We start from the raw sequence: 16,964 nt of genomic DNA, 5'->3' as shown, positions 1-16,964 counted from the left end.
CAGACTGAGGGGATTAGAACCAGTGTACCCTGCTCCAGACTGAGGGGATTAGAACCAGTGTATCCTGATCCAGACTGAGGGGATTAGAACCAGTGTACCCTGCTCCAGACTGAGGGGATTAGAACCAGTGTACCCTGCTCCAGACTGAGGGGATTAGAACCAGTGTACACTGATCCAGCCTGAGGGGATTAGAACCAGTGTGCCCTGCTCCAGGAGTCTGTGAGGAATATGAGCGGTCGGTCTAACGTCCCAAACTCGGCTGGAGGCGCGTCGGCTGGGTTTCAGAAGTGAGTACAACTGACACCAACTCTTCCATTGCTTTAACGTTAACTATCACGGCTTTCCCTCAAGATCCATATGCGCGGACTTTTGATATATATACCATATTCAGCCAAACATTGCAGGAAGACTAGGACAGGCTAGGTACGACTTATTGTGTGAAATATTGCGGTCTCATTCGTTTCCTCTACAGGCCTTTTCCTTAATTCATACCGACCTGTACGTATACTGGGCATGTACAGTGCAATGAGTGCTGACGAGAACTATAGCTTGATATGATGATGGGCATCCTCTCTAAAATAAAATGTTTCATTTTTTTTAAATCTACAATGTAAAAATAAAATTAATACTTTGTATACGCAACACTTAAAGGTTCACGATTGACTTAAGATGATTTGGCTTTTCAAGAATCAATAGTGAAACCAAGAGTTACTTCACTTTCTCTGTATTGATGTTGAGTTCGTCAAAAACCCAAGGTCTGAGTTAGAACACAATACTTCTAGCACACACATAACTCATAGGCGACACAGCAAGCTGAACAACAACAATGGACTTAGAGAGAGAAAAAGTCACTCCTGTGTTCTCATCATGTTGAAATTGAACTTGAAGCACTCCGAAGTACAATCGAGCAAACGCATTCATCCATGCTTACTGAGCGGTATGACATACTGAATGACAGAAGTTGGTTTTATACTTTTGTATGGACAAAATTAGTGGTGTGCGACAATATGACGTGCTTCGTGTTCAACCAATAATTGTTGGGATCATCTTGATATAAGAAGCTTTAAAATAACATAAAAACATCCATTTCAGAGAAATTCAGACACATCAATGTGCATTGATAAAGGTATCTTAGCAACGAAAACAAGACAAGAATCTCCTGCTTCGAAACCGCGCAACCCCCTTAGGAGCCTTTCGCCTTTCCACATTGCCCAAAAGTCGAAAATCTGCGGGCAATAGAGTTTTGTCAAATTAGGCTGTCTTGGGGTTATAAAAGAACCTCAGTCAGGAAACGACTCAGGTCGACTTCGTCCACCTTGTTGACAGGGATTTCACGGTGTAAAATTAGCGCCACTCAGCGGAATGAAACAGCATTGCAACGTTTTAAACTCGAGTGTCCAAAGGAAAGGAATGGTATTGCAGGCATGGAGATACAAATAATAATCTGATTGACCAATCGACAGCTAGGTTGTTTGTTTGGTTGTTTGTTTGGTTGTTTGTTTGTTTAGTTGGTTGCTTGCTTGCTTGCTTGCCTGCCTAGTTTACACAACTGAACAGAGCTTCTAGCTTCCCTCAGTCGGCGTGAATGAGGAATCCTGAGAAGGTGAGGAACCTATTGCCGGGATGCCCTCCTGTCCCAGGGAAGCTGCGCCCGTCTCCGCCCAGCCGGACCCACACCTGGTCCCCCGGACTGAGCTGCAGGACGGCGCTGTTGCTGCCGGAGTTGTGCTGGATGAGATCTCCGTTATTCTCGTGCAGGCTCACCACGATTTGTCCGTTTTTCATCAGATGGGCCTTATAACTAACCTTAGCCAAATACTCGGTCTTGCCAGTGAATGTGAAGAAGTAAACCCCGCCGATACCGGCCACAAACTTGCCCGTTTCCTTGTTGAACCCCCCGCCCACGTTAGTGATGACGGTGTCGTAAGTGACAAGTGTGTCAGACGACGTTTTACGCACGCCTGTCGTTCGCGCCACTGAGAACGCCACGACAGGTGGAGCGGGCGGGCTGACACCGGAGGGCCCCCTCTCGCCGACCGGTCCCGGCTCACCCCTGTGCCCCCTCTCCCCTTTCGGTCCGGCCGGCCCAAGTTTGCCAGGAGCGCCCCTCGGTCCGGCATCACCAAGATCTCCTTTTAGCCCTTTAGGGAAAAATGAAATATCGTTAGACCAAAATCATGAACAAGGCGTATTCTAACATTTTAGACGAGTTAGATCTACGTACCGTGAACTTCGACTTGCAAGGACTTAAAAAAGAATGGCTTTGGAAACGACTTACTACGACCTAAACACGACTTAAATATTGAGTTAAACCCACATAAGAACATTGGTACATATGCGTCTGCGAGCATCTTGGCCAAAGCGCTTGCACACCTAAAGCACGTCATATAGTGAGTAGGCAGGCTACCTTGCGGGCCCGCTGCCCCCGGTTCACCCTTAGCGCCAGCCGGAGCCAACACGGTGATGTTCTGACTGTTGTTCAACTGGCGGGAACACGAGTCCTCGGGAACCTCTGACGTCACGAGAGACACCATGAGAAGACACACCATCTCTTTAACGACCATTTTGGAGCCGAGATATTTCAGATAACCAGCACGGGTGGACGTGTACCTATGCAAAATCGTCTGCCTCTTTCCTCCGGCCCTCAGAACTGTGCCCCAACGCTAACGTGACATTCCCTTTCTTCTGCGTTAGTATAAATGGACCTGAAGTAAAAAGGTGTTTTTCGGGCAACCGGCACCGTGTGGCAACTTTTTTTAATAAACCGACTTCACCCAGACATCAATTAACGAAACGGCATTGCACCTTCGCGTCTGATGGCTTTCCAATGTTGATAAATATTCTGAAGGTGTTGAAAAGTTTCCTCCCGACAACGGACGCCCTGTGGCAACTTATTTTGATCGCGATAAATCGACGACACCCAGACGAAATGGCTTTGTACATTCGCGTCTGATGCCTTTCCAACGTTGATAAATACTCTGAATGTGTTGAAACGTTTACTCCAGAGTTGGCGCGGTCTTAGTGGGTGGCCTAAAAGTTGTTTAATCTGAAAAATCGGGATCTAAGGATTTTTGTAAGGGTTTGTGCCTTCACTGTGTGACGTAACAACAGCCACGCTGGAAGAAGTCGAATTTACCTGGCAAACTTCCAGGTTTAAACATCCAATATGGCGGACAATACTCAGCTTACAGCCACGTAAGTGCGAACAATCAATGCTTGAACCATTTAGATGCTGCTTGGTTCTGCACTTTTTCAAGTACTTATGAGGGGATTTTGGTTTGTGGTGAAGAAGGAATGAATTTTCGTTGGTGATAAGAACTTGGGCCATCTAGCATCTTCCTTGTGAACTGCAGGTTACAAAGCTACACTTCTTGATTAAAATATGCGAATCAAATTGGGTCTATTTTACATGTACGTGTGTACATTTGTGCGCTGGTGTGTCACAACTTTGAACATGGGCAGCGTGGTAGGAGGTTGCCAACGCACGTACAAAAGCTCACTGATGTGTCTGCGCCAAGTGTAGGCGTAGTCAAGCGTCAAATGATCAACAAACACGAACAAATTTGACTGCTTCGTGCATTCACCGATGTGTATAGGCTCACGTTCGATTTGTTGTGGTAAAACACTCCAGTTTCATTCAGGTGTATCATTCCAGTTTCAGTAAACTAGTAGTTAGTATATACCAATTAATACAAGATCAACAGAGGTACAGTACATGTATTTACAGTATATATAGGTCAAATATACCAGGAAAATTCCAGATATGTTTTCGACAATACGTTTAACTTGCAACTTCTTGCGCTAAGGACCTTTCCACAAACATGTAAGTTAGGCAATAGTCGAACTCCCGACCTTCTGTAGCCTCTACCAGGCTTCGGGAGGCTACTGGAAAGAGTAGAAATTGGCCAAATAGAGAGATAACATGCCAGGGGAGTTGGTCCGCTAGAGCACATTTTGCCGCCTCCCGAAGCCTGGTAGAGGCTAGACCTTCCGGGCCAGCGTCAGGGTCGTTAACCACTGAACCATACCCGCGGTAGGGGGTCGTCCCCTCAGGCCAAGTTAGGGCAAAATTTACGCCTGAGCGGAAATTTATCCCTTGCTGCGTTTACAAGGACTGGGATAGAATTACTTGAGTGTGTTCTTCACGCGTAAGTAGACGGGATTACATTGAAAGTAAACTCTCTTTTAGAAGGGGAGAAACTACCCAATTCAGTGACAGCAGTTTACCCGTTCTGTCATTTTCGAAGCTAACATTGCAAGAAACCTTTAAAACACTGCACTCTACAGAGTCGGTTTTTAAAACCTTTGGATTAAGCATGGATCAAAAACGTGGAGCGGAGAAATTCCGCAGGTAAGCATGGAGTAACTTTTGTTTACAATGCTTTGAAGGTATAGAAGCTATAGCGTTGTTCGGCATCTCTCTTCGTAGTTAAAAGGTTTTAATGGAGCAAGCATTCTGTTCAACTCTTTATTTCATCCATTTCTAGTCAGGTTAATGGTTTTTCATTATCAAATTTATTGTGAAAAAGTTGTGTACAGGAAACAATGAAAGACTCTCATATATGCTCTACCTTATTGTTCTCTAACAATATATATAATACGACGTCAGACAACTACAAGGGGTTGCGGGAAGTTCAGTTTGATGCCACCTTAGGAGACCGCACAGACAATTACTTTAGTTTAGTTCGCCACGAGAAAGCCACACAGCATGGACAGAATATTGGAGTGTCCAGAGCCCTGTCCTCCAGCAAATGGGAAACCTGCAGATTTTAGACGAAACCGATTCAGGACGGCGGCAAAAATTGTTTGGTGAGCTTCTTTCTTTTTTGGCACTGGGGTTACATGATTTCGTTACACGATCGCTATACGATCGCAAACTGATGACTGGATTCTTTGAAGATTAGTGCTTATATCGTACAAGATTCAGCTGCCTTATGTATACTAGTATGTTGTACATATATGGGCGCTGCGTTTTTTTTGTTTGTTTATACTTTTTTTGTTGACTGATATACATTGACATCTTTATCCCAATCAGTATTTTTTGTGATAACTAAGCTTTCTCGTGCACAACCGGTCCATATATTCATATACATTGTACAATAAAGAGTAGGGGGCTATCAGTACAGTGTACAAGCAGATTTTGACCAAAAACTACCTCATATGCAATGCATTGTACAATATGTGACTTTACAACGTGTACCAGCATTACATGTTTGCCTCTGTGTACGTTTAAGACTTGGCTTCCAATTCAGTTCGTTAAGGACGAGGATTTCCGCTGAAGGATCTGTCTTTCCTCAGCTTAACCAAACACTTCACACTAATCTGACTTATCGTCTAGCAATTAGACTGTCGGACTTGAAACGAATAAACACAAGAGCACCTGTTAAAGAGACAATATTTGTTCTGCTTCCATGTCACGGGTACTTTCACACCTTGTCAAACACTCAGCCTCAGGTTATTTCTCCAACCCCGTTAGAGAGTCCTATTGTTGCCCTAACGTCGTACAGTTTTGCTGGCAAACATTATTCTCAAAAGACCTTTGTTTGCCCCGCATAAAACCACGTTATGAATGTTCTATCAATGTTTCCCAGTGACGGGTATATAGTTACGACCTGGCTCAAGACTTGGTCATTATTACGCAGTTGAATGCTACAGAAGGAGGCAGTCTGTGGACTAGGTTAAAAAGTGGTTGAAAAGTTCTCCTTTTTCTGAGCTAGTCACCAGTTGGAACTTGACAAGTAATAAGTGCGGAGTGATTGTATAGCTGTGGTACAGATCATTAGTTGTGTGCCAACCGTTCGGTAGGGTTGAAACCCTAGATCTAGCTTGTTCGAGTGAATTTGTACGCGTGCTGATACAGTGGAGATACTGTAGCAAGATGGCCGATCGACTAGGAACAGAACTGAAAGGAAAGTCGAGGTTTCGGAGGTAGGCTTGGACGTTATTTTTTGGTCATTTTTTTAAAATAAGTTTTTAATAATTGTTTTGTTGTCCCGTTATACTTTTTCTCGTTCAGGCATTTTGAAGTCCAACAACTTGGTATATTTACGATCTTTTCGGCGACAAACAATTGTAGGGTTTGTTTCATAGATAATTGTGCATATCTAGGGGTTGTGTCTGACCCAGGCGTTTTTAGTCTGTCTATTTCATACTTTAGCCATATTAGCATCCATTAAATTTCAAAAGGGGTAAAAAAAAAGACTTATTGAAGCTATTGAATACGTGTCCATGGTAACGAGTAAATAGTTTTATTTCATGAGTTTTTGTTTACAAATGTATGTTACCATGAGTATATGTTGACCATTTTATCTTTCAAATGATCGCAAAACGTCTTACATGTCACTGTAGATTTTCTACAGTTTTGGATTCGTTCTAAAACAGTCCACTAATTCCTCCCTAGCTACAAAGACTGCCTTGAAAGATTCGACAAACAGCGAAAACTCCTTGACATTTTAACCTAAGGGTCTAATAGACTTATTTAAACATGGTTGAAGTATATGAACTAAATATAGACTGATCTGCACAATGCTTGTCAGACGACTGTTGATTGGTTGTTTGGTTTAATTACTTTTTGAGTGAGTCGCCGAGGCCCGTAAGTCGACTGGAACAGTATGCAGACTTTACTGAGCGTTTGGATACAGCAAATGTTGACTGGTATGTGACTCTACATGACATGTTGTTTAGTTAAAGTTGTTGATCTTATTCACATAGTAACCATGTCGAGGTGGTAATATTTGATTTGATTTGATAACATAATGCAAAAGAGTGTCATTTTAGCTGCGTTTTGCCTTCAAAATGGACGGTTTTTAAACTTTGAAAGATGCAATTGATTCTAGTTAGGGATTCTAACTTTGCGGGGTTTTTTTACCGAAAAAACACAAGGTAGAGCCTTTATGAATGTGATTGAAACGCTTGCAGTTTGTAGGTTTCAAGAAAGCTGCTAGGTGTCCAAAAATTCCATCGGGAAAAATAAGGTTTGACTTGCGAGCAACAACTTTTTGCAGGATAGAAAGTTTTGTACCAGAACGAGGCTCCATTCCACCTGTTACAAGTACTTTCTACGCAAGCGCCGTTGCTAATGACAACATTTGCGCATTAATACACACCAAACTGTCTCCAAGTACCTATTATTTCATTTTACAAACAGTGATCGTTTGTTTTTCATTCTAATATTCCATATCTTATTATGAAAATTGCTTCTCATGTGTTATTTTCCTGTTTGCATAGTTTTAAAGTTGGTTTGATGTTTTGTTGGAACTACTTTGTTGTGCAATAGTACGTTGACCTGTCAGGTCAGTGTGTGCAGCGGTCTAATGTAAACAAAGTTTTCACGTTTCTTTTGTTGTTGTGTGAAGTCGTCCATTTTAAGCAAATTTAACCCTAATTCCTGGCAAACAGAGACGAGTACTTCCTTCTAAAGTCGGGTAGGTTATAATTAGATTAGTGAGTGATGATGTCTACTTAGTTGATCAGAAGTAGGTCATGTTTCAAGTTATTGTACCGTTATTTTGGACGGGGTACCGGGTGGAGGGGATGGGGGGTAAGGGTGTGCAACCGGTTTGTTAGTGTGTGCAACCGGTTTCTAGTTATTGAGGACTCCGGACTCTTGCCTCACTTCTAAGGTTATAAGACATTGTTTCAAAAGTTTGTAAACTTTGTTAGTGTGTGTGTGTCTGTGTGTCCACAAGCTTTGACAATCTATAGTATATGAAAGAGGTGCCCCATAACATTAACTACTACTGCTATGCAATGAACACTTATCATGCACTTTAGCCCACAAGCCTGCTGCCTAATTTGGCCCTCTCTGTCAGGTGACAGTTTAAAGTGTATTCCAAAGATTGCTTTAAAAACCATGGAAAGGGACAAACCCTGCATTTGCTGGCAAATATGTCAGCAGAGTTGGTGGAAATAGTCTATTTGTATGTAAAACAATAATAATACATTTTGCTGTATTTTGTTCAGTATCGCCCGGAAAGTGAAGATGGGGAAGAAGCTGGAGCGTGTGATGAAGGGAGACCGGGGCGGGACCACCTCCGCTACGTCACAGGACACCACAGATCTGGACAACAAAACTCCTGGTACAAAATACACAATGGATTTAACACATAAGGGTGTGAATGTTAAGAATACATCAAAATCAAATTATGGTCAGGTTTTTTAAAACAATCTTAATAACATTTGACACACTGAAGTACAATTTCTATTGGTAATGGGGTTAGGTAGTTGGGAGAGCGTTCCATAACAGTTAACGAAAGTAAGAAAACTGCCATCTGGAGTTATATATATATGCAGTAATTGGAATTTTGAAATATTCCCTAAAAGAAGTTATCAATATTATATTATTATAAACATGTTGATGAAAGTAATAAAACGTTGTAGACTTAATCAACAAATGTATGCAATGTCTCAGTTATTGAATCAGCAAAACAGTTCCATTTTGAGTTGTTGTGCTACCATATACATTTAGTTATGTATATGAAATATCTTAATGTGTTGTTTCAGAGCCGTATAACTGTATCGGTGATTTTGAGGCAGACTACCTGGAGCTGTGTACCCGTGCAGGACTGACAGAGATCCCCCAGGTGGCACCCAGACCCCACCGACCTGAACCTCCCCCTCCCCCTGATCCTAAGGTACAGAATACAGATCATGTCTGCTGACTCTTCTTCATCGACTGATTTGAATGTTCCTGAGGCAAATAAAGTGATAGTTATACCACAATTATCATATAGCCAGGTGGCATTGACCAATCAGAAGCCCACATTCCTTATTGATTATGACGCCATAATGTCACAGTTAGCATGATACAAGTATTGCCAGGTGTGTTTTATTCTCACAAGTGTGCTTTGTTGCACAATAAAGCATGGCCCGGAGCAAACCATTTGCAGGGGAGTTGACTCGTTTTGCTGACATTTGTAGCACGTTTCCTTGTTGAATAGAAATGTTTATATTTGCAAATAAAGCGATAGTTATACCACAATTATAGCACATTGGTAGAATGCACTGTGCCTGTGCAAACCCCCCATTTTTCATGGTTTTCTTTGGATTTTAGTCAACGTTGCATCTTTTCCAACATACCATTTGGAAACTACAGACAGGATGTTAACCTTGTATAGTTTTATGCAAATATGACCTTATATGAAACCTGTCGAAGTGGTATACTGTATGCACTATGCATCACGGGTCTCGCGATAAAACTGCCCAAGAAGACCACTCGGGACCAAATAATATCTGGTCTATGCGGACAAGTTTTACACATCCTTTTCCACGAAGCACAATGTAACAATGGCTGAACTGTAGTCTAGAGAGTATTTTGAATGAAAGGTTCATGTTACAGACTGGCTTAGATTTTGATATGATTATGGATAATCTAATTGCTTATGAAAGAACTTGTTACTGGCTTGTCCTTATTGAGTACCAAGTAGCAGTTAATACTCTACAACATGGTAATCTAATTCTGTACATTGACAAAAGCCTCCTTACTCTGAACATAACAAAACTAATATCATTGCTGCAGTTTCCTAGACTCACACACTGACTTTGTGAAGGAGTTTTGTTGTGAGTTTTTGTGATAATAATTTACTAACGTCTCCTTGTGGTGTTCCCCCTGCGTACAAGTGTGCCACCCCCCTGTCACGGAAAGAGACCCCCTGTAAAAGTTCCCATAGCTCTCGTGTGGTAAGTTCTGCAGTTGCCTGGTCCCACAGTAGGGGGCGCTAGTGTCGGAGTTGCTAGTGTAGCTGCAGGTAGTAGTTTTAGTTTTGCGTCAGTTAGCTTGTCCCTTACCAGGGTTTTAGGCTAACTTGGAGAACTTTTACATTAGATTTAGATGGAAATAGTGTATAGGGCAGCGGCTTACTTTGTTAACATAGCGCTCACTTTATAGGCACACAAGTTCCTTTTCTAGGAAAAAAAAGATGATTTGGTAGTAAATCTTCTAAAGATCTTAGTACCAAAATATATTTTATCTTCACTTTCATTGTAACTTTCACTTTCATTGTATAATTAAACATTATGCTATGCAGCTTAACCAATGAAATGACAGTAAACATAAGTGGATCATCTGTGACCTTGAGGTGTTCTGTTTTCAGGAGAAGGTCGAGGAGCCGACCACGCCCACCCCAGGTGAGCCGGAGGAGCCGCTGCCCACCACCTACACAACCAGCAACAAGTTTGACTTCTTCCGACCTAAAGTACAAGTGGAACTGGAGAAACCTGAGGACAAGAAGAGCATGACTGAAATCTACATCAGAGGTGACAATTACACTCCGATACTCTTCCTAGAAATTCACAACTTCATTGCAAAGCTAGAATAATATTCCTCCAATTTCAAAACCTGCCAGAAATTTAAACAATTTTGCTACGAAGTTTGATAATTCCTTCAGTCAGTCCTGTATGCTTATCAGAAAAAGTTAATATCATTGATAAATGACTTTAATATTTGTATTATACTTTGAAAAGTTCACCTTCTCCTTGCTGCCTAAACCTGTAACCAATTGAAAATTTTTAAGTGCCTATTTTAGTGCGCTCGAGACTAAAAGAAACAGAATTTCTGAGCTGTAGAAATTTTCCTTGACCAATAATCTGCTATCTTTACTCCAGGGTGGAAAGTTGACCAGCGGTACATGGATGTGTTCAGACTGTGTCTTCCTGCAGCCGACAAGTTGCACACTATCGAGTAAAAAAAACGTTTTACATTTATGTTATATTTACAATAGAGTTAGGCGAGGCACAAAACAAGTGTACCTTTACAACTTTGCCTTTCTTTTGTAATGTGTTTAAAGTGATTGATAAATTAATTAAAGTTTGTTTCCTTTCTTTCAGTTTGTGGAATGTTGGTCTAACAGACAACACTCTGGCCCAGTTCTCAGCAGTTGCATCACAGTGTCTCAACCTCAGGTGAGTATTATGGGATGTTGTCTAAAAATAGAATATTATAAGCACAGGTCATGATAAAAATAGTTTTTACCATAATGTTATATAAGGAATGTCTTGAAAAATTCCTCCACATCTAAATCTGCTTTAGTACAACAAAAATTACCAATTACCACATCTTGTTGTTCTTTTGAGATCACAAAAATTATATAATCTGTAGTTTTTTAATGATTTCTTCTGTACCTGTGTTGTGACCCCAGAACTGTAAAGCTGGATGGGAACCCTGTGCCTGGAGAAGGCTTCCATCAACTTATCGGGGAGGACAGCATGTAAGTATGATAAGGTACTGTTGGCTCCACTCCTGAGGTGTCGCCAAAAACACTCCTCATTCTTGTATGTTGTAAGATATTCTGGTGCTTGTAAATTTGGAAATATATTTTTCCAATATTCTAGCTCCATGTACAGTATAGTTTCACCATGATCTAATAGTACTAGTAAGTATGTTATTCAAAAGTGTATGATTCTCAGAGCTACATGCACTTCTATCATTTTGATTTTAACTTATAAGACTTGTGTGTTATAACTTATTTGACTTGATACATGTATTTTATTATATAATGATACTCTTTCTGTACAGCAGGTTGACTATGAAATGATATGATATTACAACATCTTGTTGTTTCTCCAGGATAGTGAGTATGTCCTTGAGGAGTTGTAAGATATCTGACAAGGGTGCGTTGCTGATCGGGAAGGCCCTGTCCACGGTTAAGACACGGAACCAGAGTCTGTGTGTGCTGAACCTCAACAGTAACCTCATCACAGATGTGGGCGCCTGCCACCTCTCTAATGTGAGTTGCAGAACTCTTCTTGTTCTTCATTGTTGTAAATTCTTATTTAAAAAAATTAAACAAGAAACTTAAGGAAACATTTGCAAAGCAAATGCATAATGTTTACCTTCGCTTATGATCTGCTTTGTTAATTCTGAAAGTCAAACACATTCATATATATATGGTGACAGGAGTTTAAATCCCTCCTGCTATAAAGTTGCAACATGATGTAACCATGTTACCATGGTAACAGACGTCTGGTTCAGGTCACCTTATTTGTTTGGAGACTAGTGGTGTGCCCTGGGGATATTCGAATTAAAGTCTCACAGTACCAGTGAAATTCCCTGAGCTCTCTTCAACGATTTGAACAAAAGTTTTTTTCCACATTTCAGATGTTTTAGAGTCTTTAACAGTAATGCATCTTTCTTTCTTGCAGGGTTTGAGGATGAACAGAACATTGCTGATTCTGTCAGTTGCCAACAATGCAATTGGGGATGAAGGGGCCAAACAGTTAGGGGAGGTAAGCTCTACATACGACTTTAGATTGCAGTTTATGTCACCCACCATATTTTTTTAGTCATCATAAGTCATCATCAATTTTCCTTACCAATAAAATTCCTTATTACCTTGTTTGTGAAATTTGATGAATGATTCTAGTAATGACCAATCAACTTGGTTGTGACTGTCTTCTGGCCAATCACACTTTTTATAACATTTTACCAGCACATTCCTGACCAATGAGGTTGTATTTGTCTTCTGGCCAATCACACTTTTTATATCATTTTACCAGCACATTCCTGACCAATGAGGTTGTTTGTAACTGTTTGTCCCAGGTGCTGTCCAGATTTGCGCTGACTCATGAAGAGGTTGTGGAAAGAAGGAAGCTCATCTCCGAAAAGGGAACACCTGACATCAGGATATCGGTATGGCTGGTTCCAAATTTCTTTATTTTTATTACTTCTTTCGATTATTATATTTCAAATGACTCATTTAAGGCAGAGTTGAATTTAGGCCACACAAATGATTGACATCCTCTTGAAACTTTACGTATGATCATGACAGATTTCGGAAAACTTAGCTTAGCTTGTATTAAATAATAAACTTTACAACTCTTTCAAAACTACATGTACTGTATATTTCAGTACAATGTACATTGAATAGAATGGCAATCATGATATTTCCTGACCTGTCAATGGAAAACCAGTTTAAATGCAAACACTACAGTGAGAGAATAACAACACCATAGGTTCAGCACCGAGGACAGGCACAACAGTATCTACATGCAAGCTTTTTTTCCTTACCATAGAAAACTGTTTCCAGACAAAAAACATGTACTGTAGCTATCTGTGAGCTTAATAATGTTATCCCAGTTATGCAGTGATTACCATTGTACCAGATATGCATGGTAAAGTTAGCTTCAGATCCTTATTAGTCCATCCCTTAGATGTTGAATTATCAAGTTGATAACCACTTTTTTGCGTACCTCCAGCCCATCCCGAAGCGATCAGAGTCCCGAGACCGTCCGATGAGTCAGAGCAGCCGGTCACAGCTGGACAAGTCCGTGGCCAAGTCTGGACGCTCCTCCTCCAAGGCGAAAAAGGTCAGCTGTTCACCAGTGTAGCAGGCCAGAACATACCCCCAGCCAAAATAGACCCGCCAGGTGTACTCTGGCAAGGGGATATACTTTGGCCTGTTACACATGATTAGATTGTCTGTTAATTGTTTTGATAGCTTTAAAGGAGAATAAACAATAGAATGTTTTCAATAAATCATGGCAGTACTACAAAATAGTTCACAATTTTTGATTTTGAGATGAATTTTATAACCTGTTGCTTGATGTCAAAAGGCTGCCTTACCTTTAAGCTAAAGTTTTTTTTAAAATTCCATTCTACAGAAGGATGATAAGGGCAAAGGGAAAGATGACAAGAAAAAAGGTAAGATTTGACACTGTGGAATTTTTTTGTAAAATTGTGGACATTAAAGATAGTCTGTAAAAAGTTAGTGATAATAATAAGTGATAGTATTTATTTATAAGGAATGAAGTGTATTATCAAAGGGTTATGTTAGGCTAAATGTTTTCAGCCTGTTTGGTCTTTGCGCATGGTGCTTTTACCAAAAACTGTGTCATCATACAATTATGTCCTGTGCAATCATGGATTGCTAATGCATGTTTATGTAAGTACTTTAACTGATGTCCTTCTTTTTATCATCCTTCTATCCTTCTCTCCAAATCCCCCACTCTGTTCATCCTACGGATACCTGCACGACCATAGATGCACGTGGTGCCTCAAAAGGTTAAATTCCTGACTCTTGGTGTTGGTTGTCCTATCCTGACTTCCTCTTTTTGTCATTTACTTGTTAACACTTGCTTAGCCTGGAATCCATCCGTGAATGCTGTGTCTCCGCTCTGTTCAGGCAGAACGGAGCAGAGACACAGCGTTCACGGATGGATTCCGGGCTATCACTTGCTAACTAACATCAACCAATCTCTTCTTGTGGTCAAGTTGTCAGACATTAAAATCAGTTGATCAATTTAGCAATAGTCTAAAGAAGTGTGAAATTTGATATAATCCAATCCAATCAGTTGATTTGACATGGTTTTGTGAGGGTGTTTTTTGTAGCCTAGGTTCAATTCTAATCCAATTTTCTGCAGTGAAAGGTTGTACCCCCTAACTATCAATGGAGGACATGTCCTTTGTCTTTATTCTTTGAAATTACAATAAAGATTATTTGGAAAAAAAAACTATCAATGGAGGATTTCAGTTTAGTTTAGTTCAGTTCATCCTTGTTGTATGATGATTTTATAGGGCTAATTGTATCTTTCTCTTTACACTTTGTCACCTAAATGCATTTGAGACAACACTTTTGATTGGTCATAAACCATTTCCAGATAGATACCAGCCCTCTGATTGGTTTTCCCCACAGAAAGTGTTGCCAAGACAACCAAGGGCAAAGGTCGTCAGTCTGGAGGAAAGAAGGGCCCGGCAGCGGGGACCATCACTACTGAACCTGAGGTGGGCCCAGGACAACTCTGTTGTTGCTAAGCTACAGACATTGTCGCTAAGCTACAGACGTAGTTGCTAAGCTACAGACATTGTTGCTAAGCTACAGACATTGTTGCTAAGCTACAGACATTGTTGCTAGGCTACAGGCATTGTTGCAAAAGTTACAGACATCAAGTGATTTTCCTGTATGCAAGGGGTGTTGAAATACATGGAAGGTGTAATTGTGTAGAATTCACAGAATATTCTAGTTCTTAAGTTGGATTATATCATATAATGATTTTGTATTTCACCAATCACCTACATGAAACAGAAAGCCTGAACTACATGTAGTTGCAGTGACAAGATATGATGAAGATTGCTGATAATGACAGCTGTATTTCTCCATCCAGACTCCTGAGGTCCAAGAGATCATCAACCCTCTGTTGGAGGAAGCAGAGAGTTTGAATGGAGAACTGTTCATCCCTGGGAACAGAGTTCTCATCAACCTTAATGTCTCAAGTACGTACTGACTAATTCATCACTAAGAAGAACACTCAGTAGGTTCTATTCAACTCTGTGAGTCATTGCCAAAAATGATATACTCACAGACGAAGTTGACTGGAACAAACTTGAAAAATAGTCTTTTGGCTCCAAAAGATTAACAACAAAGAGAACAGTCATATGTTCTGAACATAGGGATGCATTACGATCAGGTTTAACTAAAAAAATGCATATATCTTAAGGTGGCATGTTTTAATTATTTGTATCACCCTGGAGGGCTTTGAGGCTGTCACAGAACTTTAATGTCTTGAGTCCTGATCCTTTTTTGTCCTAATCTGCAGGGAATAAGATAGGAGAGGCAGGACTGAAGGCCCTACTGAAGGGGATCCAGTACCAGATCACTCTCACCACACTGGGATCACGATCGGGTGGCACGGGGCTCATGAGGCTGTCTCTACAGGTTCGACCTTTTTCTTTCTTTTTTCCTAGAGAATTGCTTAGTGCTTATGTCGTGTCCTGATTTCTCTGGTCTTAAGTTGTGATGGCAGCCCATTTTACCTATGTCCCTCATTGTTTGTTTATGTTGTTTACACTGACAACAAACAATTAGAAAAGGCAATCTGAGGATGCAAACTTGTGATTATCTTTTGCTGACACAGTAATTCATCATGACTTTGCAGATTAGCATGTCAGTAAGATGTACCCTACTGTGCCTCTGCAAAAATCTGTAACTTATTGTGCACTTTGGCAGAATCTCTCATATTAGGTCTTATTTGCATATTCAAGGATGTGTCTATCATAATTTCAATGGCAGTTCTTAATTGAAAATAAAGTTTTATGAAACCATCTTTCCTCAGAAAAATGGATTTCCACCTGACCACGAGCTGTATACCAAGATTCAGGAGTTGATGGTGACCAGAGATCCACTGTACAAGCCTCCTGCCAAGTCTCCTGATGAGGACTCCATTTCACAGACTACTGGGGTGTAGAATACTGTTTGGGCTGCAAGAAAGGCTGTGGAACAAGGCTTAAATGAGATTTTAAAATAATACATACTGACACCGATGCAGGTGTAACAGGCCAGAATGTACCCGGCTAAAATATACCAGGGTACATTTTGGCCAGGTACATTCCAGCCTGTTACACCCGGCCAAAATGTACCGGGGTACATTTTGGCCTGTTACACCAGTATACTGCATCTATTACATTTGTACATAAAGCTGACATGTATTGTTTGTCTTGTAAAGTGATTTTACCTTTCACATTGTATATCTCTCTATGACTATGTGTGTATTTATATGAAAAAGAACAACTTTTAACTTTTAATACCTTTTAGAGAAATAAATTCTCAGTTCCTTTTGTATCTATTCACTCTATTTTTCTATCTCTCCTTAAGAGCACCAACATGATATATTGATGTGGGGTTGTTTGAATTTGTGAAGAAAAGTTGCAGAACACGTTAAAAAATTCTGCTAACATATTTTTCAAGGAAACTGTATGTTTTGAATATAGAGTGTGCAATACTTGAAAAAGTAAAGCTGTTTAAATGTCTCAACAGAAAAATCTGTATTTGTGGAAAAGACACTCTGTAAAAGCACATTACAAAGAGTAGAATTACACAAATATGCTGCTAACGTGCATAGTACTTTTTATACGGTAGAAACACTTGGATGCTGCTTTGTAACTTTATTTTGTCTGCATACATTAAAGAATGAACGGTTTTGCTTTCCTTTAGGGGCATTATAATTTAAGTGCTGTATGGCCCTGTATGTTTGTA

General features: G+C 40.4%; 2 protein-coding genes across 2 annotated transcripts; one reads left to right on the top strand and one right to left on the bottom strand.

The window, feature by feature from the left end:
• Positions 1–1,545: 1,545 nt before the first annotated feature.
• On the bottom strand, positions 1,546–2,564 carry LOC109468390 (complement C1q-like protein 3). The gene is made up of 2 exons (XM_019766640.1): positions 2,408–2,564; positions 1,546–2,141 (listed from the first exon to the last, which is right to left on the bottom strand). Exons 1-2 carry the CDS (start codon positions 2,562–2,564, stop codon positions 1,573–1,575), a joined length of 726 nt encoding a protein of 241 aa, XP_019622199.1. The 3' UTR covers positions 1,546–1,572.
• Positions 2,565–4,256: 1,692 nt separating this feature from the next.
• On the top strand, positions 4,257–16,258 carry LOC109468659 (leucine-rich repeat-containing protein 71-like). Its single transcript, XM_019766982.1, has 13 exons — positions 4,257–4,351; positions 7,963–8,078; positions 8,503–8,633; positions 10,092–10,254; positions 10,603–10,678; positions 10,825–10,899; positions 11,136–11,204; positions 11,564–11,723; positions 12,139–12,222; positions 13,192–13,302; positions 13,597–13,636; positions 15,529–15,647; positions 16,045–16,258. Exons 1-13 carry the CDS (start codon positions 4,317–4,319, stop codon positions 16,174–16,176), a joined length of 1,311 nt encoding a protein of 436 aa, XP_019622541.1. The 5' UTR covers positions 4,257–4,316; the 3' UTR covers positions 16,177–16,258.
• The last annotated feature ends 706 nt before the right edge of the window (positions 16,259–16,964 follow it).

This window comes from Branchiostoma belcheri, unplaced genomic scaffold, assembly GCF_001625305.1.
Source record: "Branchiostoma belcheri isolate BF01 breed outbred unplaced genomic scaffold, Haploidv18h27 scaffold2, whole genome shotgun sequence".
Classification (NCBI taxonomy): domain Eukaryota; kingdom Metazoa; phylum Chordata; class Leptocardii; order Amphioxiformes; family Branchiostomatidae; genus Branchiostoma; species Branchiostoma belcheri.
The sequence above is the reverse complement of the archived record's forward strand: the minus strand, read 5'-3'. Positions and strand labels throughout refer to the sequence as shown.